The sequence below is a fragment of the Colossoma macropomum genome, unplaced genomic scaffold, assembly GCF_904425465.1.
Source record: "Colossoma macropomum unplaced genomic scaffold, Colossoma_macropomum, whole genome shotgun sequence".
Taxonomy (NCBI): Eukaryota; Metazoa; Chordata; class Actinopteri; order Characiformes; family Serrasalmidae; genus Colossoma; species Colossoma macropomum.
The window spans coordinates 1,815,824-1,840,774 of record NW_023494799.1 but is presented as its reverse complement, the minus strand read 5'-3'; the positions used below and the strand labels follow the sequence as shown (position 1 = coordinate 1,840,774).

General features: G+C 38.9%; 1 protein-coding gene across 2 annotated transcripts; it reads left to right on the top strand.

The window, feature by feature from the left end:
- Window positions 1-2,029: 2,029 nt before the first annotated feature.
- On the top strand, window positions 2,030-23,947 carry alpi.1 (alkaline phosphatase, intestinal, tandem duplicate 1). 2 transcript variants are annotated; one of them, XM_036586579.1, is made up of 11 exons: window positions 2,030-2,329; window positions 2,879-2,998; window positions 4,676-4,791; window positions 7,720-7,894; window positions 14,038-14,210; window positions 16,382-16,516; window positions 16,606-16,681; window positions 18,600-18,734; window positions 20,035-20,226; window positions 21,068-21,184; window positions 23,420-23,947. In XM_036586579.1, exons 1-11 carry the CDS (start codon window positions 2,263-2,265, stop codon window positions 23,689-23,691), a joined length of 1,578 nt encoding a protein of 525 aa, XP_036442472.1. In that variant the 5' UTR covers window positions 2,030-2,262; the 3' UTR covers window positions 23,692-23,947. The 2 variants fall into 2 exon arrangements, with proteins under 2 accessions (XP_036442472.1, XP_036442471.1); XM_036586578.1 differs by having other exon boundaries at window positions 2,148-2,998.
- The last annotated feature ends 1,004 nt before the right edge of the window (window positions 23,948-24,951 follow it).

Sequence of the window (24,951 nt, the reverse complement as noted above, 5' to 3'; positions counted from 1 at the left end):
GGGATTCACCACAGGGATTCTCAATAAGTCTATTTGCAAGATGCATGCTGGGTATTGTAGTGTAAGAACACTGATAAACGAAAGCACAAAGCGTGAATTCTATCAAACCGATGAGGCTGAGGATTTAATGCAGCGCTTTATTGTACATAATACAACAAAAAAGTATTCAACTCTAGTTTTAGGCCAGGTTTAGGCCTCAGGTTTAGGCCTGACATGGTCCCTTTACTCCCGTGAGAGCTGAAGGTCCCTCAGCACTAGTACAATGCTAATTCTCCTCCCTCTCAGCTAGCCTCTGAGAAAACTGGCCCACAAAAACAACGGCTTAGCATGCTGTGCTAGCAGAGTGTAGGGTTTCTCCAGTGGTGTTTTGGTACGTGTGGTGAGGAGGCATCATGTGGGGCCTCGGAGAGGGAGCAGCTCAGGTTTCTCCCTTTATTAGCTGCTGGATTTACCACATGTGAGCGCTGGCACTGCTCCCTCCTTCAGCTCCACACAGCCCTCATTTAATCACCCACTGTAGCCGATTTCTTAGCGCTGTTAAGTCCGTGTAATGACCCGTGTACCATCGCTCGCTGTCCAGCGCTGGCTGAAGTTTCCTCATCCACTTTTTGCGGCGTTGTGTTTGTTACATCCATTTTGCTCTTTCCCCCCAGCTTCTTCTCCCCCTCTCTGTATTTTTACGACTCGTTCAATCTCCACTACCTCATGGAGGAAAAATGCAATTCACTTTTATTTCCCACAAATACATCCCGGTTTGCTGAGTTAGTCGGCGCTCGCCGCCTTTCACACGACGAGAAGCAAGAAAGATTGAATGTGCTGCTCCATCTAATCGCCATCAGCCAAGTTTCAATCTCCGTCTGTCACACATTAGACTCGTTTTCAAAGAAGGTAATAAAAGAAAATCAGCGGAGTTTTGATGTGAGTGACGCTGAAGGCCGAGCTGAACAATAACCAGCGCGTAAAAATCTACGTATGAGCATTTAGCCACATCAAAGAGCCAATTCAGCTCCAATAACGCAGTTTCAGTATGAAGGAGAGGTTAAAACAGAGAGAGAGAGAGAGAGAGAGAGAGAGAGAGAGAGAGAGAGAGAGAGAGAGGACAAATCGAAACTGAGCGACCCTTTCTCTGCTCCTGTAATAAATATAACTTCTATCCCATCATTTAAGGAGAAAATGATTAAAGCTGAAGATCTGTTGCGCGTGTGTTTAGGAGAGACACCAGAATGTGTTGAACTATCAGCTAAATATGTTTACAGCTGCCACAAACGCAGAGAACAGAGTGACACAGTGTTGTGTGTATTTTACAATGTGTATGTGTATGTATGTATATGTGTTTATGTACATATTAATACTTTATTATTTTACTCTTTCTTTTATACATTATTTCCTTCTTCAACATTATCTTCATATTCTTCTAGGATATTTTAATTGCTTTGGCAACAATTGTTCATTACAATTCATGCCAGTAAAGTTATTTGAGTTGAACTGAACTGAATTGAGAGAGAGAGAGAGTGGGGGGGAGAGAGAAAGGGATGTGAGGGAGAGTAAAAGAAAGAAATAACACATGATAGGAAAAAGACAGAGGGGTTAGAGAGAGAGGAAAGAGAGGGGAAGAGGCAGAGATGGGAGAGAGAGAGAGGAGAAACAGAGAGAGAAGAAATGTAGGGAAGAATGGAGAGAATGGAGGGGTAGAGATAGACAAAGGGTGAGAGTAATAGCAAGAGGGAAATAGGGAAAGTGAAAGAGAAATGGGGAGAGAGAAAAGAGAGAGAGAGAAAGAAAGAAGAAAGAGAGAGAGAATGAAGAAAGAGAGAGAGAGAGAGAAAGAAGAGAGAGAGAATGAAGAAAGAGAGAGAGAGAGAATGAAGAAAGAGAGAGAGAAATGAGAGAGAGAGAGACAATGAGAGAGAGAGAATGAAGAAAGAGAGAGAGAGATAAAGAAGAGAGAGAGAATGAAGAAAGAGAGAGAAAAGGAGTGAGAGAGAGAAAGAAGAAAGAAAGAGAGAGAAAGGAGAGAGACAGAGAGAGAGAGAGAGAGAGAGAGAGAAAGGAGAGAGAGAGAGAGAGAGAGAGAGGTGTTGTTGGTGCTGTGTGGTCTCTCTGTGTTGGAGCTCAGCCTGGGGTTTATAAAGCTGAGCTACAGGCTGGAGGAGACACTGCTCTGCTGCCTCAGTCTGAGCTCGCTCAGCCCTCTCTCTCACTCTCTCTCTCTCTGTGTGTCTCTCTCTCTCACTTTCTTTCTCTCTCACTCTGAAGCTCAGGATGCTCTTGGCCTGCATCACTCTGCTCCTGCTGACCCCTCTGCTCCTGACCAGCTGCAGGCCGGACGGTGAGAGCACAGAGACCATATTGTCCCAGAGTTAGCCAGGTGAAATGCGCCAGCGGGTTTTCAGGGCTCCTGTGTGTGGGTGTTCAGGGATAAACTGGACGCTGTGGCATGGAAACAGGTCACCTTTAAACCATCCAGGTGACCGTTAGCAGGTTTTGTGCAGATTTTCAGCTGGACTTTCTCTTTTTAACTGTATTGTCCTTGTTTACTCTGACAGAGTTATGTTTTATCAGTTTTGTCTTTTGGGCGCATTACAGAAGCTTCCTAACAGCTTTTATTGATTGCTTGATTGATTGATTGATTGAGCCAAATGGATGGGACGGATCGCTGCTGCACTGTGTTGTTTTTCAGGGTGAATAAGTCTTGTTTTCAGCTGGTTTGCAGGCAGACTGTCTGTGTTGCTGCTTGTCTGTCAGCGCGAGGCTCTCAGGTCGTGTCGGTGCAGGTTGGAGCCGGAGCCTCTGTAAATGACTCACAGCCACAGGCCTGCTGCTGCTTCTGGAGAACACTGTAAACTGTTTTTTTTGTCCTTGCGGTTCTGGTTAATAGCTGAATGGGAGGCAGACCCGAGTTTTTGGAACGACCAGGCCAGAAGAACGCTGGAGGACGCTCTGAAACTGCAGCCACGTGTCCACCGGGCCAAAAACATCATTCTGTTCCTCGGTGATGGTGAGTTACACTCACAGCAAGTTACTGCAACTAGAGATTAACTCACTAACTATGATTCAACTAATCTGTTAAAGTCTGTTTGTGGGTCCAAACCACAATTCCTCGGTCTCATAAACACAAACTCACAAACAGTTTCACAGTAAATACTGAATAATTTACAGCAGTTACTGATTAATAATTACTGAGTTACTGTAGGAATAATTAATTTTGTCTGCTGAAAAATTCATAGTAGATACTGAATACCTGAATGAGTAATGAATAATGAATAGTGTTCACTTAAGCAATTATAGTAATTAATTATTAATACTGATCAGTGGACAACAAAGCAGATACATAATAATTCATAGCAGATATGTAATAATTGATAGTAGACACATAATATTTCGTAGTAGTTACTGAATCATTTATAGTAGATACTGACTAATTCATAGTCGATGCTGAATAATTCATAGTAGTTACTGAATAATTCATAGTAGGTACTGAATAATTAATAGTATTTACTGAATAAATCATAGTAGTTATTGAATATTTCATAGTAGATGCTGAATAATTCATAGTAGTTACTGAATAATTCATAGTAGTCACTGAATAATTCATAGTAGTAACTGAATCATTGATAGTAGAGACTCAATAGTTTATATTGGTTACTCAGTCACTCACAGTAGAAAATTAATCATTCATAGCCGTTACTGAGTAATTACATTATTTAATCTGCAAGTTAATAGCAGTTGCTTAAATTAATATATAGTAGATACTGAATAATTCAGTGTTTATTTAACAATTTGAAGTAATTACTGAGTAATTCATAAAGGTTCCTGTGCTATTTATAATAGATACTGAAAATTCATAGCTGTTCATGAAAACATCTTAGCAGTTACTGAATAATAAGCCCACAGTTTGAGGGATTAATCACCTAATATAAAAATTTTGCCTTCTTCAGTTCCTCTCCTTCTTAAAGTTCCATCTGTGCAACAAGCGAGTTCTTCTTTGATGATGCGATGATATAGTAGAAGCCATATCGCCCCCTACACTTCCTGTAGTGTATTACAGTCTGTCAGAGTGACTGTGTGGATCATATGAACATTATAGAGCTTTTTAAATGAAACAGTAGAAGTCATATCGCCCCCTACACTTCCTGTAGTGTATTACAGTCTGTCAGAATGACTGTGTGGATCATATGAACATTATAGAAGCTTTTTAAATAAAACAGTAGAAGCCATATCGCCCCCTACACTTCCGGTAGTGTATTGCAGTCTGTCAGAGTGACTGTGTGGATCATATGGACTTTATAGAGGCTTTTGTGATGTGACCAGTGCACTGACAATATATATATTTTTTAATAATCAACATTTTGTTGAGCCTGTTGACTAATGGGTCAGTCCACTGCTGCATTTAAGTGACTTTTAGACTTATTATCAAGAGCGTGTAGCGTCTAACGCTCTGGGAGTATATTTCAATTTAAAAGTAAAAATTCACTCCACTACTGGATCTACTTTAAGGGGAAATCTGCACTGAACTACTTGTGCAACAGTCCGCGATATATGTAAACGCTAAGATAGATATAAACGGTTGGTGAACCAGTCTCATATTTAAAGGTCATTTCAATGAGATTTTAGCATATGGCACAGTTCTGCAGGGTTTTTGACCATGGTGCTGCACCTCTTGGCCATCCTGCAGGTATGGGAGTGTCCACTGTGTCTGCGGCCCGAATCCTGCGAGGACAGATGGAGGGCCGGTCAGGGGAGGAGACAGTTCTGGCTATGGATACCTTCCCTTACCTCGCTCTGTCAAAGGTCTGAAACTCACTTTATCATTATCTCCTTCACTACATTCACCTCTACCACTACCACAATCTCCATCAGCATTTACACCTCCATCACCATTACCACCACTACCATCATCAACACCTCTATCACCTCCAAATCCATCACCACCACCATCACAGTCATTAATACAGGATTTATTACCACCATGACCATCATCATCTTCACAAAATTTACCACAGTCATCACATCATAACTGTCATTACTGTTATTATCATTACCATCATCACCACAACCATTACAACCCTTACCACCACCGTTATAACCATCACAACTATCAACATCACCAATATCACTATTATCATCACCATCATTACCATCATATTACCATCATCATCATAAGCATTATCAAAAATCACCATCACTAACACAACCATCGTTACCACTACACTTACCTTCATTATCACCACCATGACCACTACCATCATCATCACCATCTCCACCACAATCACCATCACTTAACCAGCATTGCCATCATATCACCACCATTAACACCATAACCAGTATCATCACTATCACCACCATCATCCCCATCATTATCATTACCGACTCCATCATCATAATCACTATTGCCATCACCATCACCAAATTTACCACTATCACATCATCACTATCAACACCATCATCATTACCATCCCTGACACCACCACCATCACAGCCATTACCACCATCATTACCATCATATCGTCACCATCACCACCATCATTGTCACCATCACCACCATCACTATCACCATCACCTTCTTCATCACCATTACCAATATCACCATCACTACTTAAACCAGCATCATCACGATTATCATTACCGTGCTTTGTCATCAATTTGATCCTTCAGTTTTGCATTTTTTACAAAAAAATCTAGACATTTTTGTTTAATAGGTTCAATTATTGCAGAACTGACAAAGAAACCATGTTCACTTATCAAAACTATTCTGAAAGGTCAGGTGTTTCCAACCTTTTGAAGGGCAGTGTACCTGTGTGTGCAGTGAGTATGTGTGCAGATGTGTTTCTACAAGAAGCCCTAATCTCAGTCTCATATAAACGCACAGCCAAGGAAAACCTCTTTGTCACTGGCCTTTATAGAGTGAGTGATTTTAGGACCATAAACTAGACTGCTTTGGACGATTAGGTCTCGATTGAAGGTTCTACTTCACTACATCAGATAATGCACTTTAATGTGAAGATTTCAGCAGAGTTGCCCTGTTTTTCTTCATCATAGGAGGAAATTTCAGTTACTGTCTAAAGCAGACTGCAGGTCAAAGAGCCATTCAGATGGGAATGATGCTGCTGCAGGGGAATGAATGACTGCTTTCTGTGTACATTTGGTCAAAATGCAAATGGATACTGGATGTGGGGGTTAAAGTATGTGGGTGTGAAAGAGAGGATGCATGCATTTGTGCAGGACTGAACCATGACTATTAGAGCTAAGCCTTCAGTTTTGGCTATGAATGTCAAAAACACCTCTACAGTAATGCAAATTTTCCTAAAATGTCTAAATTCTAACTGTTTGGTTTCCAACCAAAACTTAAAAATGAAATAAGGGTATTAATACAGTACGCAGTATAAGTATAAAAATGTCTCTTTTATCAGAACAGTTTTTAAATGTATATTTAAGTAGTTACACTGGGGACTCAGGTGTCAGTATCCACAATAATCCAAATAAATCTGTCCATTTGTCATCTACTGCAATTCAAACGTTTGAAATCAATGTTTACAATAACATAAAACCAATCTGGTTTTAGATAAATGTATAACTGATTGTAATCTACTCGTCCAGAACATCTTCACAGCTTTCAGATCATCATCACCATCACATCACCACCTTCGCCATCATCACTATCACCACCATCGCCATCTCCATCGTTACATCATAATCACCATCATCACCACATCTGCATCACCATCATCACCATCATCATCTTAATCACCATCACCACCATTGCCATTATCACCATCATCACCATCATCACTATCACCACCATCGCCATCTCTATCATTACATCATAATCATCACCATCATCATCTTAATCACAATCACCACCATTGCCATTATCACCATCATCACCATCATCACTATCACCACCATCGCCATCTCTATCATTACATCATAATCATCACCATCATCACCACATCTGCATCACCATAATCACCGTCATCATCTTAATCACCATCACCACCATTGCCATTATCACCATCATCACTATCATCACTATCACCAATTATCACCAATCTTCACGGCAATCACCTTCAGTATCACCCCATCACCACCACCATCTCTACCACCATCACTTAACCAGCATCATCATTTCCATCACCACAATCACCACTGGCATCACTATAATCATCACCATCATTAGCCCCGACACCATCATCATCTTCAATAAATATACCACTGTCATCAAATCATTACTGTCATCACTGGTATCGTCATCAACATCATCACCACAACCATCATGTCTCTTACCACCACCATCACAACCATCACCACTATCATCATCACCAGTAATCACCTTTATCATCACCATTACTACCATTATCATCATAACCATTACTAAAATATAATTTGCAGAAAAATGTCATTTAAATGTGTTAACTTATTTACAATTATGTAATCAACAAGACATGTAATTTGACCGGGGGACTCTACATCATCATATTGTACTTTATTCACTCATACACAGATATAATTTTGCTTTACAGTAAATGGACAGTAATGGGCATTTTCTCTTATTTGTCTCTATGGTCTGATAATAACCATAAATAAATAAAAGCCATTTCTTTTGTTTCCTCTTAAAACATTGTTATTCCGTCATTGCAGCCCAACTTTCGAATGTATTCCTGAATAAATGGTCATACTTGTGTAGAATGTTGACATTCTGGCCTTGGTGTCTTTGCGCAGACCTACAGTGTGGATAAGCAGGTTGCGGACAGCGCCAGCACGGCCACGGCTTATCACTGCGGGGTCAAAGCCAACTCCAAAACTGTGGGCGTGAGCGCGAACGCTGTGGCCTACGAGTGCAACACCACCTTCGGCAACGAGGTCTACTCCGTCCTGCACCGCGCCAAGGCTCAAGGTACGCCTGGAGTTACACAACACTGAGCCGAGGGAGCCAAGGGTCAGTTTCTGCTGTGTGTTTGTGTTCCAGCTCAGGGTCAGCACTCTTTATGGGTCTTTATCTACAGCATAGCCCATTCAGTAGATCAGAGATAAACATAATAATTCCAGAAAGCAATTTTCATATTTTATTATTTACTGAGCAAAAGCGGTCAGCTGATATGGAGCGGTATGAGCTTTAACTACAATTATCTTGGCTTTCAGACAGATTAGTAGCACATCTGACCTGAGTTCAGCCCACTAATCAGCTCTGCATGCTTAGATACAGCTCTGTGCAAAAGTTTGGGCGCCCATGTTGTTGTTTATTTTCTGTCATCTACAGAGAACACACTTCTGTCCATTTTAATGCACTAATTTAACTTAAAAAATTAAAAAAATGTGGCCTGTGCAAAAGTTATGGTACCTTTAACAGTTTATGTGTCATATTTGAGTGTGTTTTCTGTAGAGGATGTGTTAACATGACTTCACTGGTGCTCAAACATTTGCATGTTACATTTTTTAGGGAATTTTAGCGGTTCAAAAAGCTTTTAATACACATGTAAGCACACTTTCTTTGCCAGTTTGCGATAACAGATTAAATAGAAAGCTGTTTAGGTCTTCAGATAAACTGATAAACTTCTACCTAAGGAATAAAGTCTAAGGCCACTGCCTTTTTCTCCCCTTCTTGTGAGGTCAGCACTCATCAGCACTCAAACCTTTTCAAGTTTCTGAACTGCTTCAACATGAGCTTTTAAGAACAGTTTGAAAAATAAAACTGTCAAATCATTATTTAGATAAAATCTGATCTTCATACTAAAAAAACTTTGGTGATCATGAAGCTGAGAGTTGAAGATAAATATACACAAAGCATCAGCACAGAGCTGCTTTATGATAAACTATTCATATGTTTTTATTCATTCTAATTGTTATTCATTTGATTTATGTCTTACAACTAAATCTGATTGCTCTAAAGTAGTGAAATTTTCTGTGTTTATACTTTGGATGAATATCTAACAGCATCTAATTAAAGTTTTTTGATTGCATATAAGTTTAACACTTTTATTCACAATCAGATTTCGATTTTTGGTTATTTGGTAAAATCCAGGTGTACTGTGAGCGAAAGACTTTATGTGAAATGGTTAATTGTAGAGACTCAGATCTCTTTACAGTGGTGGTGATGGGAACCAGGGGTCGCCATGACTACAACACAAATATAGACATTTTATTTACTATCCAAAACCACCAGTGAACCTACACGAGTCTCCTGAGCTTATATGTAACGTTGATGATGTAAAAATAGTGGAAAATCTGGAATAATAAGTCTTTTTTGGGGGGACTATTTTGCCTCACAGCGCCCTGCATGTATGTTTTAGTGTCTGAGACATCAGGCAGTGATTTCATAACCATTTCATGTAAGAACTCTCTGTGAGGGAGCTTTTAGAGGTGGGAAAGAATATAAAATGTAAAAAAAAAAAATGGATATTTAAAAGGACATTTACACAAAACTGGTTAATAATCTAATAATTCATTAGAAAGTGAATATTAAAGCCTTCAGCCTGGAATTTAAAGGATTATTATAATAAATTAAAGTGCCCCTATCATGAAAAACTTAATTTCACTCACTTCTTAATAAAAGAGTTTGTCTGTACAGTTTATATATGGAAACTAAGCCACAAAACAGCCTATTATGATGTCACTGTTTTTGTGATGTCATAAAAACATTGCATTGACATACTGTTCAGTCTACAGAAGCTTAGCCCCGCCCACTCACACTGAAGTTAAAAGGAGTGTTTCACCCCAGGCTGCTTTTTGTGCTGGAGGCAGAGCCAATCAGAGCAGAGCTTATTTATATCTATCAGTCTTAAAGGCACAGTAAGAAAAACTGTTTCAATCTAATGGATAAAGAGAGGCTGGAAAATAGCCTAGAAGTGAATTGTGACTGTTTTTGGTACATAAAACCAAACCAATGTAATAAGTGGACATCAGTGGAAAAAAAAATACAAGAAAAATTATGACATGGGCCTTTTAAGTGAGAAAACTCATTTTTAGCCATGTTGTTCAATCAGTTTGAAAAATGTCTTCAAATTGTGCTCCCAAATATCTCCAAAAATAACTGACATATCTCCAAAATAGTAACTATGAAATGCTTACACAAAGTAAAGGAGAGTTGCTGTGTTCAAATGATGTAGCAAAATAAAAATCTGAATTATTTATTTATTTATTATTTTTTATTTTTTGGACAGGGAAGATGTAACAGTGAAAATGTTCAGTGTGCTCCTATGTAGTATTTCAGAGTGGTGATCTGTTGCTGCGAGTGTCCTGAAGCTGGAACAGGAAAACATGGGAAGCTTAATCCTCTAATTATAGGCACGCACACGGATCACTAAACCAAAACATTTTCCTACATTAACATTAAACAAACTAAAAATCCTGCCCAAGACCTCCCAGCCCTGCAGCAGGTCCATTTTTCATTTTTCATAACTCTGAGCACATACAGTGTGTGAGGTCCGTCTGAGTACAGAGTTCCTGAATGTGGCTGAATGTATATTTGAACAAGTGCAAAAGCTTTAAATCGAATCCAAACATGTCACTTCATCACTGACTGTATGTGCCTGGAGAGTGGCCTCAGTGCAGTATGACTACCTCCATTCAGAGGGGCTTCACACTGGACCCCCGTGTTTGCACACCGAGGGGCCTTTTTTCTATTGTTTTCAATGGGAGAGGTGTGTTTTGTGAGCTGTTTTCGCACAAGTCAAAAAAGTAGGACTCAAAGTTGTCAAGTATCCTACGTCACAGTGTGTTTCTGTGCTAACGGGAGGTCAGGGCCGGAGTGGTACCGGTTTTGGTGGGTTTTCAGACCCACCCAAACTCTACACACACACAAACTGAGCAGGCGAACTTCATAGATATAATTTCAAAATGCAGCAGTGCAGTCGTCACCCTACACATTCCAACACGTCTGCCCTGAAACAGAACAACAGCAATCAATCAGAAAGCTGGATTCACGTAAACACAACCAACACTGCAGCACCTTCACTATAAAGCTCACGTCCAGCTCACCACAGGCACAACTTCTAAACAGAGAAGATGATAAATCTAAGTCAACATCAGACAGTTGAGATTACAAACATGAAGAAAAACAACACAGCAAACTTTAAAATTTACACCTAATTATATATTATAGGTAAAAGCGTATTGCTACAGCGGGCATGAAACATGTTTATGGTCCATTTATGTCTTACCTGTATGTCTGTTTTGACGTTTTCACAAAGCATCATGCCAGCTTTTGTAGTTAAAGACTGCTGTCAGTACCAAATTTGCAGAAAACCAACAACAACATTGTTTTACATTTGTTTCCAGCTTTGGACGGGTAGAAAATGACATACATTATAGGACAGATATACTTTTAATTGTCCCTAGTTTGATCTTTTTAACCACAACTGGAGCTTCACGTTCAAAAAATCAATCAATCAACCTTTATTTAACCTCAGAATACATTGAAGGAGACCCTCATTTACCATGTAGCCAAGTAATGCAGGAATCAGGGATTGAGAAGTTGTACAGTAAAAAATATAAATCAAATGTTATGATTAAATAAAAAAAAACATAATAGTGAAATTTAATGATAAGAAGGTACCAGTAAACTGTTAAATCAATAAACGATAAAAGTTACAATGTAGTAACTTACCAGTTAACAGAGCAGATAAGGATAAAATAAATAAAAACATAGATTAATGAAATAAAAGAAATGGATGTCTGACAATCCCTAGTTAAAAATGACACCAGAGAGTGAAGTTGTAGAGTTTCCTGTAATGAAGTCCAGTTCGTTGGTCCACTGTAGCTAAAAGCAGATTTTCCCAGCTCTGTAAAAGCTCTCGGCACTGGAAGGGTCCAATCACTGGGACGAGTCTGATAAACTGCATTATTTACACTGAGCATTTCTGTGATGTACGATGGCCAGTAAGAGCTTTACAGATAAAAAGAAGCCAATGTGTCTCCTGACGCACAGACAGAGATGACCAGCCAACCTTTTCATATAGTACACAATGATGGGTCTGTAGGGGTCACCGGTAATGAAGGCAGTGTGATGTACAGAGCCTAGAGATTTCAGAACAGTTACAGGTGCAGTGGGGTATGGCATGTAATAACAAACTGAAGGCTTGAAACAAATGTGGAACTCTGTGGATCTGCCTGCTGTGCCAGTCAGCACCAGACTGGATGATATTGTGGCCAGATTCACACAGTTGTGCTGAATTTAATTCACTAATAATCATTTCTGTAAAATAAAGTCAAGGCCTGTTTCTGTTTCCTTTTTGGCCAAGAAAACCATCAAATCCAGCTAACAGCTCCACTTAAAATATGTTAAGATTACATTGTTGATAATCTAAACAATAATAAAAATAGCACGCTTTCAAATTGCAATTTTGATATAAAAATAAATCTTTCAGGGCTAGGAAATAGATTTATGATGGTAAAAGTGTAGGAAAAATGTTAAAACTACATAAGACAAAAAAGGGAAACTAAGAAAATAAGGTTAACAAATCATAACTTTTATTATCAAAACTATTAAACAGATTAATAATAAAAAATAAGTAAAACAACTGAGAAAATTTCACTCTGCAGCTCTGCTGTAGGAGGAGAGTAGGTATGTTTGCAGCAGACGGGTAGCGATGGTTGAGTCTTTCATTTTTCTGGAGGCTGAATTGTCCCTTAAAGTAACAAGTAACTTGTAACACCTCAGTGGAACTTCTTAGAGCATCCTGTTTGTATAGGGACTGAAGTTTGTTTGACTCTATCTTTCTTATTGGAGACGTTCGTCTAAAATAAAACACTACAGTGTGACATCAGCCAGGTTTTGTTAATCAGATTCTAAAAAGAAGCAGCCATCACTAATGCAGACTTCAAAAATAAATGAACACAGTTCTGTGTATGTAAAGATAAAACCATGTTTATTTTATTCAGGAATAGCAGTGAGAGGCACAGACTAGCTGCTTTTTCAGGATTCGAGAGCCCTAAAATCTAAAGAACTAGTACATAACCTTTGTGTACTGATGGATCTCAGTTTTATCAGTCGTGTCAAAGCAGTTAGTAAATCAGCTTTTTATCACCTTAAAAACATCAGCAGATCTGGAGAACCTCATCCACGTCTTTATTTCCAGCAGGATTGATCACTGTAATGGTCTCCTAAATGGAGACAATTGAACAGCTTCAGCTGATTCAGAATGCAGCTGAATGAAAGAAGGACCCCCCATTCTTAAACCCTTACACTGGATCCCAGTCTGTTCCAGTATAGATTTTAAGGAGCTGTTCCTGCTCTATAAATGTCTTAATGGTGCAGGAGCAGCGTATTTATCTGATCTGCTGCAGCGATATGAGCCAAGCAGAACTCTCAGATCATTAGGAACTGGTCAGTCAGCACTGCTGAAGGTGAAGACTAAACATGGAGAAGCAGCGTTTAGATACTATGCTGCTCTTAAATGGACCCAATGGACAGAGAGCATTAGAAGAGCCCCGACACTAGAACCTTTAAATCCACCTGAAAATGATCCTATTAGAGCAGCAGATGGTTCTTCAAGGGTTCGTTAGTAAAGACAATGATTCTCTATAGAACCATGAACACTCAAAGAACCAATTGCATGCTTAAATGGTTCTTTGCTTCGTGAAATGGTTCTTCAGACTGATGGAGCATGTGTTAATGGTTCTGTATATAGCTTGTAACAATAGAGGAACCCTTTTTGGAACGCTTTTCAAAAAAGTTCTATCTAGAACCATATACAACATATTCTCCTACAATTTGAGGAATGATTCAGCATACAAGCATGAAAATGGTTCTGTGAGTGTTCACGGTTCTATATAGAAACTGCCTGTACAAAAGAACCCTTAAAGAACCTTCTTTTTGACCTTATTATTCCAGGTGAATTTTTAATTAGATTAATTAGAATTTTCTCTTTTAATTCTATTGTTTTAAGCACGTTTAATCATGTTTTTAATTTCTATTTCCCTTCTTTTTGAAAATTAATTGTAATTATCTTAATTTTTTCTCATTTGTAAAGCACTTTGGATGAGAACAGTGCATGAAAGGTGGGATATAAACAAAATTTTCTTGCCTATGTGTGTCTGTAGGGAAGTCTGTGGGTATAGTGACCAACACTCGCGTCCAGCACGCCTCTCCGGCCGCAGCATATGCCCACTCGGTGAGCCGTAGCTGGTACAGCGACGCGGATCTGCCTTCTGCTGCCCGCCGACAGGGCTGCACTGATATCTCCACACAACTGGTCACCAACACGGACATCGACGTGAGTGTTTATCCTTCCTTTAAAGGTGTAGTGTGTAAGATTTAGTGGCATCTAGTGGTGAGGTTACAGATTGCACCCAGCTAAATCCCCCTCCCTCACCCCTCCCTTTCCAAGCGTGTAGTAGAACCTACAGTGCCCGAAAGGAAGATCAGTATGCTAAATTACCTGTCCAGAAGAAAACATGCGACTTTGGCATCACTCCTCATCTGTCCCTTATCAGTGATTTCCATCTGGGAAAGGCCACAGCATTGTTTACCTTTGTTTTCTACCGTCGCCTGTCCTAATTCCGTCCTGCTTCTTCATGTTTTTACTTCTCTGATGGTGAGGATTCACCCTCTCTCACTTTTTTTTGTGCTAAATAATAAGTCTGATACTCCATTTGCCAGATTTGGGCTCTCAAACTTCTCACAACACAAAACGGTCAGCCAGAAACCAGGGATTCTTCTTTCTACATCTTCAGTGCCACCAAATTCAAGCTGCCGCTTCAGCATAGAAACGAGAAAGGTGCCCTCTAGAGCCAGTGTTTGGTTTGTCTGCTCTAGGCTGCAGTAGAAACATGGCGGCGGTAGCCTCTGTTGGAAGAGGAGCTGCTCCCTATGTAGATATGAAGGGCTCATTACAGCTGATTTTACACTCATGAAAACATGGTTTTGTTTACTATATTCCATTTCTGCTTATAGAGCCCCCTAAACCTTACACACTACACCTTTAAAGCTTAACAGGTAAATTCCAACAAAGATTACTTATTATATAAGTGTTTGTAGCAGTGCGCTAATTCTGGAAGTAGAACTATCATTTCCAAATTTAGCTTGATTTACTGTTAAATTAGTATTCTGAAAGCGAGTTGGGCAAAAAATCAACAAATCAACAAATGTACACAATTTCCTGCCTTACAGCCTAGATGTGTTCAGTGTCTGAAGTTTGCTTCTTTAGTTTTACACTGGTGCTACAAAGCTAATGTAGCTAACAAGTAATGGAAGCTTATATCCCACCAATTAGCATCACACAAACTGCAAACTGCATAAATCACAGTGTTGGGGTGGGATCTCACACAGCAATTCATACAAGTTACTAATACTTTGGCAACACTTTCTATGAATGTTATGTCTACAAGAACCTATGAACACATTCAAAATACATTATAATGCATTCATAAGGCATCATAAACATGGCCATAAATATTTATAAAAATGCATTAGATGTTATAGCCATGCTTATTATGCATTATGGATTGTTAACATACTGCATTATAAGTAGTATTCATGACAAATTATAAGAGCTCATAAGTCGTATTTGTCCGCTCTAAGTAAAGTGAAGCGTACTGTACTAAAGCCTCCTCCAGTGTTCAGAGTGAGGCTTCAAGTTGAAGTATTTACTGAAGGATTTACTGAAACACTAAAACATTCACAGTAAAGCACATTACAGGCTTCAAATGTCAGAGTTTAAACTAGAGCTGCCATCAGTGTTTTACCCAATGTGGGAAAGGTAATGTACACCACCGTTAGCTTAGTGCTAACTTAACACTGCATATCCAATAGAATGCTAGCAGAAATTAACTGTACTGTAGTGCAGTGGTGTTACAGAGTGAAGGTTTTTAGTGCTTGATGTTAGAACCAGTGAGGGAACAAATTACAACGACAGCACTCTACTATCTTGCCTCTCCCTCTCCAGGCCTTAGGACAAATAAGATTAACAAATCAAAGCAATCAAATAAAACTAATAAGCAGAATAGTGGTAAAAATAAATAAATAAAATAACTGAGTAGGATAAGGAAAAAAGATAAAATAAAAAACAATACTAAATCATTAATATGACAAAAATATAGAAAATAAATGATGCTAAATATGTATAATAATAATAATAATAATAATAATAATGATAAAAACGACCAAGAAATCAGCAAAAACAAACTTCTTGAATGAAGTAATCTCACTACTCATTACTTTACCTCTGAGTTACTCTCTAAAACCTGCTGGGACCAATACAGAGAAAGCACAGTCCTGTTTTAGGCTTGAAATTAGTGGTGTTGAAATGAATTAAAATGTAGAATATGGGCCCTTTACAAATTTACTGAAATAATTTCAAGGTGCTACACTGAACTATAGTTATCCAAAACATGGTTAATCCTCTATGGTTAATGTACTACAGTGGTAAATTTCTCTCCGTGGTAGGTCATTCTCGGAGGTGGCCGGATGTATATGACACCCAAAGGCACCCCGGATCCAGAATACCCGTCATCATCCTCACGAAAAGGAGACCGCAAGGACAAGAAGAACCTCATTGAGGTCTGGCTGAGTGATCGGAAGGTAAAGTGAGCTCCAGATGCGTTTTCATGGTTCAGTTTCTGAGTCTGCTCTGTCAGCGCGTGTGACTGTGACACTCCACTGTTTCTCAGGACAGGAACGCTCGGTACGTTTGGAACAAAGAGCAGTTCAACGCGGTGGACGTCAAAACCACAGACTGTCTGATGGGTAATGTTATTTTTACCTTTACACCTCAATATCATTCCACTGCAGTCTTATCTTTGTTTGCAATGTCCAGGCTAACAATAAGATAAGATCAGGAAAGCATATGTTTTCTTTGCATGCTGAAACTTTCATGCAACTAGTTGCAGGTTGTAAGTTGCATGAATCACAATTTCCATACAACATGACAGTTAGACAAAGCAGTTAAACATAATTTGCATGCAACACATTCAGTTTTTCCACAAGTGAGCATGATTAGCAGATAGAATGTTTCATATATTGCACAGTTCTGGCTACATGAGCTCATCTCTCAGGTGCTAATTCACATATTTGTGTCTTTTTATGATTTTAATTTCAAGAGAGGTGAAAATCAATAACTTAGATGATGATTCAGCGGGCTAAAAAGCAGGCCAGAGTGTGCAACCTGCAGTGAATGCAGGAATGCACATAACTCCTGTTTGCAGTCACAGACAGCATGTATATGAACTAAATAATCTGAAACTGTACTAAACATATCCTGAGTAAGAATGTAGTTCAGTTCGGAATATTTTCTGCAGAATTCACTGAAAAACTGCAAACCAAAGTAAAGAATATGTTACATGTGAGTCTTAACAGCTTCAAGTGTCCTTGTTGATGTAGAGCTGCTGTAAATAGTATTAAAACCAGTGTAAAGTGAAAGTACACCTCAGTTAGCTTGGAGCTAACTTTATTTAGGGATTTCCATAGAGACGCTAGCAAAAAATAGCATTACAACAGACTTTGAATAAAACTTTCAGCTTTCCAAAAGAAAAATGCATTATTTTACAAAAGGTCAGATGTTGTGCTCTTCAGAAAACAATTAAGGAGAGTACGTACTGGAGATAAAGCAAACCAGGGTTGAATGATTAATCATTTTTGTATCAAAATCGTTATTTGAAAGAATGTAATTTTCGAAATGCATGAGCTGCAATTTTATCATAGCCTCCGTCATCAACGACATTGTAGGTTTTAAGTGGGAATGTTTAACTTAGTTACACAGAGCCTGTGAAGTGCCTGTTAGACCAATCAGATGCAATGAAACACCCATGTGATGCGTACACGACAACAAAACCACAACTGTCTGGTGGTGCAGTATGTTCAGCGTTCCAGCCAGAAAGTGCAGAAAAGCTGCTCTTCTTTTCCAAAATAAACAAGCTGGACCTCAATTTATAGCAAATAGTTGCAAGTTATATTGCAGTTGCAGCCTCGTCAGAAAAATCATAATCAGATATTAGATATTCAGCTCCAAAACAGCTGTAATGTTGACATTAGCTGGCTAGTTAATTAGCTATTCAAGCTAACTGGTTACCAAGAAATACCAACTGTATTTCAAGATTCTCTTTTGGTTTGATTAGATTAGATTAAGTGGCCCTTATTAGTCCCACTATAGGGAAATTTCACCTCTGCATTTTGACCCATCTGTGCAGTGAAACACCACATACACACTAGTGAACACACACACACTAGGGGGCAGTGAGCACACTTGCCCAGAGCGGTGGGCAGCCCTATCTGCAGCGCCCGGGGAGCAGTGGAGGGTTAGGTGTCTTGCTCAAGGGCACTTCAGTCACGTACTGTCGGCTCAGGGCATCAAACTGGCGACCTTCTGGTCAGCTGGAATAATATGATTCTATGCAATCATGTGGTACGTTATTAGCATTTTGATTGATTGTTTCATGAAATTCCTCATATTAATCACAAATTTGAGACGGCTGAGTTTTAAGCAAGTTTCAAGTGAGTTGCAAACATCTGTACGTTATGCAAATGAAATTTAGTCTCAAGCAACTAAAGTTTCATGAGAGTTTCTTCATGTAAAGCCACCCTTGTATGAAAAGTGTTATGAGTCCACATTTTTATTTCCCTATTTCACAATAAGCTTTGGGAGTTTCTGAAATCTCTCTAATTGTAGGTCTGTTTGAACCCAAGGACATGAGATTTGAGGTGTTCAGAAACCGCAGCCGTGACCCCTCCATCGTGGAAATGACCGAGAAGGCCATTCAGATCCTCAGCAAGAACCCAAAGGGCTTTTTCCTCTTTGTAGAAGATGAGTATCATTCACCAGATTGCTTTGTCCTTTCATATTCATTAACTCAAATTATTCTCGTTGCGTTTTAAATATTTCCTTTTTATTTTGGCGTTGATGTTAATCCACTGTGCTCTCCAACAACTTTAACTTTAGATTCCGTCTCTTCAAGTGAATTACACCTTAAAAAGTTATCTTTTCTCTATCTATTTCATGACCGATGGAGATAAACATTTTACCATCACACACTTAAAAAAGAGGCTTCTTCAAGGGTTCTTTAATAAAAAAAACGGTTCTATATGGAACCATGAACACTCAATGAGTCTTTTTTATAATTAAAGCGTTCTTTGCATGGTGAAAGTGTTCTTCAGGTTAAAGGAGAATGTGCTGTAGATGGTTCCATATAGAACCTTTTTGAAAATGGTTCTGTATCGCATCAAAAAGGGTTCTTCTATTGTTACAAGCTTGACATCGCAACAATAGAAGAACCCTTTTTGGTGCTATATAGAGCACATTCTCCATCAATCTAAAGAACCTTTTCATGATGGAAAGAACCATTTAATAATGAAAAGGGTTTTTGAGTGTTCATGGTTCTAAAGAACCCCTGAAAAATCATCATTTTTAAGAGTGCAGAGCTAACTCGGAGTATGGATGTATTTATGTAATCTATAGATCAGTGGTAGTTATTTCTAATAATTATGTGATATATGTATACAGTTCATGATAAATATTGTAGTAAGATGACGCTGATAGATGAAAACTCAAAAATTATAAACAGTTATGAATTCTGTTCAGTGAAACTGAGAGATACAATTCTAGGCTACATAATACTACTTAACTACAAAGAACGTTAAATATTAAAATTGTTTAATGTCAAAATGCTTTAATCTGATCCCAATCCTAACACTGTTAAAAACAACCAACGTTTCGCCAGAATTATTAAAGCCATGCACTCATTTGTGGTCAAACCAAAAATGCTTAGACTATTAACATAAGCATAAAAACAAATTATTAATGTAAAAATAAATAAACAGCTTGTCTGTATTGTTTTTACTGACTATATTCCATTACTTTGTAAATGATTCCTCTGATTTGTGCTTTCAGTGCATTTCAAAAATATTTCAGTGAAATATCAACTTGATTTGTTGTGGTAAAATGGAAGATTTCATGATGAACTGAATCAGTTCCTTAATAACTGTAATCAAACAAAGGTCAGAGATTCACCCCTAGCTGATCATCTATAGAGGACAATCAAAATAAAGTGTAACAAATTGTAATTTGTACAAAATCATGACGTGATATATTGTTTTTTTGGCTGTAAGGGGGAGAATTGATCACGGGCATCATGATGGCATCGCTAAACTGGCTCTGACGGAGACGGTGATGTTTGACCGGGCAGTCCAGCGAGCATCTGAACTGACCAAAGAGTCCGAGACCCTCACTGTGGTGACTGCAGATCACTCACATGTCTTTACATTTGGTGGGAACACACCCCGGGGGAACCCCATATTCGGTGAGACCCACATTCCCAAAACACTTTCTGTGTTTCAGTACCATTAGTTGACAAAGTTGTCAACAATGTTTATTATTGACAAAAGCACTCAAAAATTCTCTATAATGTTCATATGATCCACACAGTCACTCTGACAGACTGTAATACACTACAGGAAGTGTAGGGGGCGATATGGCTTCTACTGTTTCATTTAAAAAGCCTCTATAATGTTCATATGATCCACACAGTCACTCTGATAGACTGTAATACACTACAGGAAGTGTAGGGGGCGATATGGCTTCTACTGTTTCATTTAAAAAGCTCTATAATGTTCATATGATCCACACAGTCACTCTGACAGACTGTAATACACTACAGGAAGTGTAGGGGGCGATATGGCTTCTACTGTTTCATTTAAAAAGCTCTATAATGTTCATATGATCCACACAGTCACTCTGACAGACTGTAATACACTACAGGAAGTGTAGGGGGCGATATGGCTTCTACTGTTTCATTTAAAAAGCCTCTATAATGTTCATATGATCCACACAGTCATCTAGGCTAATGAATTATATAAATTATTGGTAATTATTAGTAGTATGTTTTCTGTTTATTAATTAATACATTTTTAGATTTTTATTACAAATCTTAACACAACTCCTGTGTTATATAACACACATAACATTTTAAAATAGTGGTGAAAATGAAAAACGTGTTGTCCTGAACTGAATAAAAAATACTGCTTTATGTATTTTTAACACGTCTTTTTTGGGAGTGCAGATTAGTGTTCGTCAGTTGTGGAAAAGCAAATGAGCTCCACTTTGATGCAGTGTTGTGTTTGTTTGTTTGTTTGTTTTTAAAGGTTTGGCACCTAAGAAGGCTGATGACAGACTCCCCTTCACCAGCATCCTGTACGCTAACGGGCCGGGATACGTACACGTGAACGGGACGAGGGCGAACGTCTCGGCGGTGGACTACTGTGAGTGAGCTTCTGCTTTGCTCCTTCTGAGGACCCTTTTTTCCATGATGATAAAGCAACATTAGGTCTTGGCAGGTCCCCGTGGGGAAGAATGAAAACAAGACTTCCTTTTGGTTTCTGAGGTTAAAGTTAGGAGTCTGATGGAAAATACAGAAGAACTTGGATTATACTCGACATCCAAAAGAGCCAAAACGTTTCCTCATGATTACTGAGGGTAAAGTTAAGGTCAACTGTAGGTGACATTTAAAGCTATAGCTCATACACAGTTTCCCCTTTTGCTTCTTTAGATGCCTCTTTATGTTTTGCACTGGGGATACGAGGCTAATCTAGCTAAAGCCTTGGGTTCACTACACGACTAGTTTTAACAGATTATAAAAGGCTGGGCGTCTCACAGTACCACACTGGTTTTTGCAGATTTATTTTTGGCGACTGAAATATTGGGGATCCACACTAAACGATTAGGGATCACACACTACTCAACTTTTAATCTGCTGCTGAACCGAACGGATCTCACTGAACTCACATGAACTCTCGCGTCCTGCTGTTACTCGGAGGCCCATATGCTGCTGCTGTTTTCTCTGCCATTTGCGCTGATACAGTAAAGAAGCAGCAGGTCAACGTTTAAGTGACGGTCATAGATTTCAAAATGTGATCAGTTGGTATTTTTAGAGTTTTAAATGTACATAAACTCGATTGTGCCTTAAACTCAGCTCAATTAAAAGCTTCACTCCACATGTGAGAGACTTTTTTTCTTTGTTTACTTGCTGTATTTTCTTCTTTCGCGCTCTCAGTTTTCATTGGCTGTTGCAGGAATCCATTCAGATTGAGTCGTTGATCAGTTTACACTAGATTACACTCAGAGTTGGATCGAAAAAATCAAGCATGTTTGATAAACTCTGACTGGTCTGAAACGCAATCGGGAGGCTGTAAATCTGAGCCTGCGCCCCTCACACAAAATCGGGGTAAAGTGGTGACTCAAAACCTGACTCGGACTCACATCTCACAGACCTGAAACTTGACTCAGACTTGCATCCCAAAGACTCTGAACTCATAGACTCAAGACTCAACTCTGCCTCACAACCCAGAGACTTAAGACTTGACTAAGACTTGCACCACTGAGACTCGAGACTTGACTCAGACTCAAAGAAACAAACTTCACACAGAAACTCCCAAAGACTTGAAACTTGACTCTGACTCACACCTCATAGACTCAAGACTCAACTCTGACTCACAACCCAGAGACTTGAGATTCGACTCGGACTTGCACCTCAGAGACTCGAGACTTGACTGAGACTTGCACCTCCAAGACTCAAGACTCAACTCAGACTCGCACCGCAGAGACGCAAGGCTTGACTAAGACTTGCACCTCAGAGACTCGAGACTCAACTCAAACTCGCACCTCAAAGACTCAAAACACAACTCAGACTTGCACCTCAGAGACTCGAAACCTGACTCAGCTTGGAGGCTTGAAACTTCACTTGAACTTCTACCAAAGAGACTCGAAACACGTCTTGGACTCACATCTTAGAGATTCGTGACTTGACTCAGACTTGCATCCGAGAGATTGAAGACTCGAGTAGACCTCACAACCCAGAGAATTAAGACTCTACTCAATTGGACTTGACACCTCAAACACTCAGCACTTGACCTGGACTTGTATCCCAGAGTCAAGACTCGACTCACACTCCAGAGGCCAAAACCGGTCTCGCTCAGAGATCACAACTTAGAGACTTCAGACTTGACAGAGTCTTGTTTTCCAGATACTTGAAACTCAAACTTGCACAAATCCTGACTCCTCAGAGACTCAAGATTTGACTCAGACTCGCACCTTGGAGAGTCGAAAATCGACTCAGACTCGCACCTCAGAGACTTAAGACTCAGACATGGAGTCACATACCAGAGCTTTGAAACTTGACTCAAATTTGCAACCCAGAGACTCAAAACCTGACTCGGACTCGCACCTCACAGACCTGAAACTTGACTCAGACTTGGATCCCAAAGACTCTGAACTCATAGACTCAACACTCAACTCTGCCTCACAACCCAGAGACTTAAGACTTAACTAAGACTTGCATCACAGAGACTCGAGACTTGACTCAGACTCAAAAAAACAAACTTCCTACACCAAACATGACCAGGTCACTGCAGCTGTGGTAAAGAGGAGGGGCCTAAATTTGATCAGGTTAATTGATCCACAGCAGCTGTGTGTACTGACTGTGTACTCTCTCTCTGCAGTTGATGAGGAGTACATGCAGCAGGCCGCCGTTCCATTAGACACTGAAACTCACGGAGGAGAGGACGTAACCATTTACGCTAAAGGCCCCATGGCCCACCTGTTCCACGGAGTGAAGGAGCAGCACTATATAGCTCACGCTCTGGCCTACGCAGCCTGTCTGGAACCGTACACGCACTGCCCCCCGCTCCCCGTACAGTCAGGGACTCACAGACACTCCCTCTCGGCTCTGCTCATATCAATAACCAGCCTGATCTGCCTCGTCACCAGATGACAGCGTCAGTAACAGTAATCAGTGACATATCAGTGACTGCAACTCAGGCCTGTTTTTATATTAAACCATGTTTCTCTGTTGTTGTTGCTTTTTTTATTTTATGGAACACATATTGGGAGTTTATTAAGGTCTTATTCTGTGTTCAGTGAAAAAAAGTAATGTTTATTCACTGTATGTTAAGCTTGCGTGAAAATAAGTTACACATCCTCTACAGAGAACACATTCCTGCACATTTTAATACACAATTACTGAATTATCAACATAAAATGTGGTCTGTGCAAAAGTTACAGCACATTTTAGGTTTTATAAATCGCTGTTGTTGGAAGAAAACCTCGTATCTCCAAAACAGTAACTTTACAGGAGAAGCAAAAAACCTACTTTACTTTGAATGTAAGTCAATGGAATCAGAATTTTTTCCAAGTCATTTTGGGCCGTTACTTTTAGTCCATTCATCATGAAATTTACATACAGTAAGAGGCACTTTCGAATTATTTGAAAAACTGAAAAACGTCAAAAATGGAGATATGAGGTTTTCTTCCGACAACAGCAAAATATAATATATATATTATATATTATATTATTATAATATATATATATATATATATATATTATATATATAATATTTTTCCATATTTTCCATATACTTTATTTCCATTATTTCCATTGTCCATATATTTTCATATTTCCAATATGTTGCACTAGAAATTGTGCGCTAAAATTTACCAATAAATCAACAAATACATGTTATTTGACCAACAATGTTCAAACTTTTGCATATGACTGTACATGATTAGAGGTCTATTATGTGAAAAACACTAATAATTGCAGACTTTGACAAAATGCAAATAGCTGAGTATGAATTAATTACCTGAATTCACTTCTTATTAGCATATCATTTGCATTACTTTATTACTATAGGTTCCAGATAGCCTCAGGTGACTTCTCAGGTTTATTACTCAAGAGCTAATAAGAGCTTCATAGGTCACTGATAGTTTACGATGTGCTCCTTGCAGAATAAAGTTTTAGTCGTCACTAATTAGAAGCTAAAATACACCAAACAAGTTTTTAGTAAATTAGTTTGGTCCCACATTCTAAAGTAAGTTTCGTTTTTATGGCTTTTTGGTAGCCAAAAAAAATTCAAGCTGGGAATAATTAGTGTTGATTCAATTTAACAAACAAATGCGTATAAATTCAACTTGTGTTTTTTATATCAATAAAAGGTGTTGAATTTGTGATGAAAATACACTTATTGAAAACTTG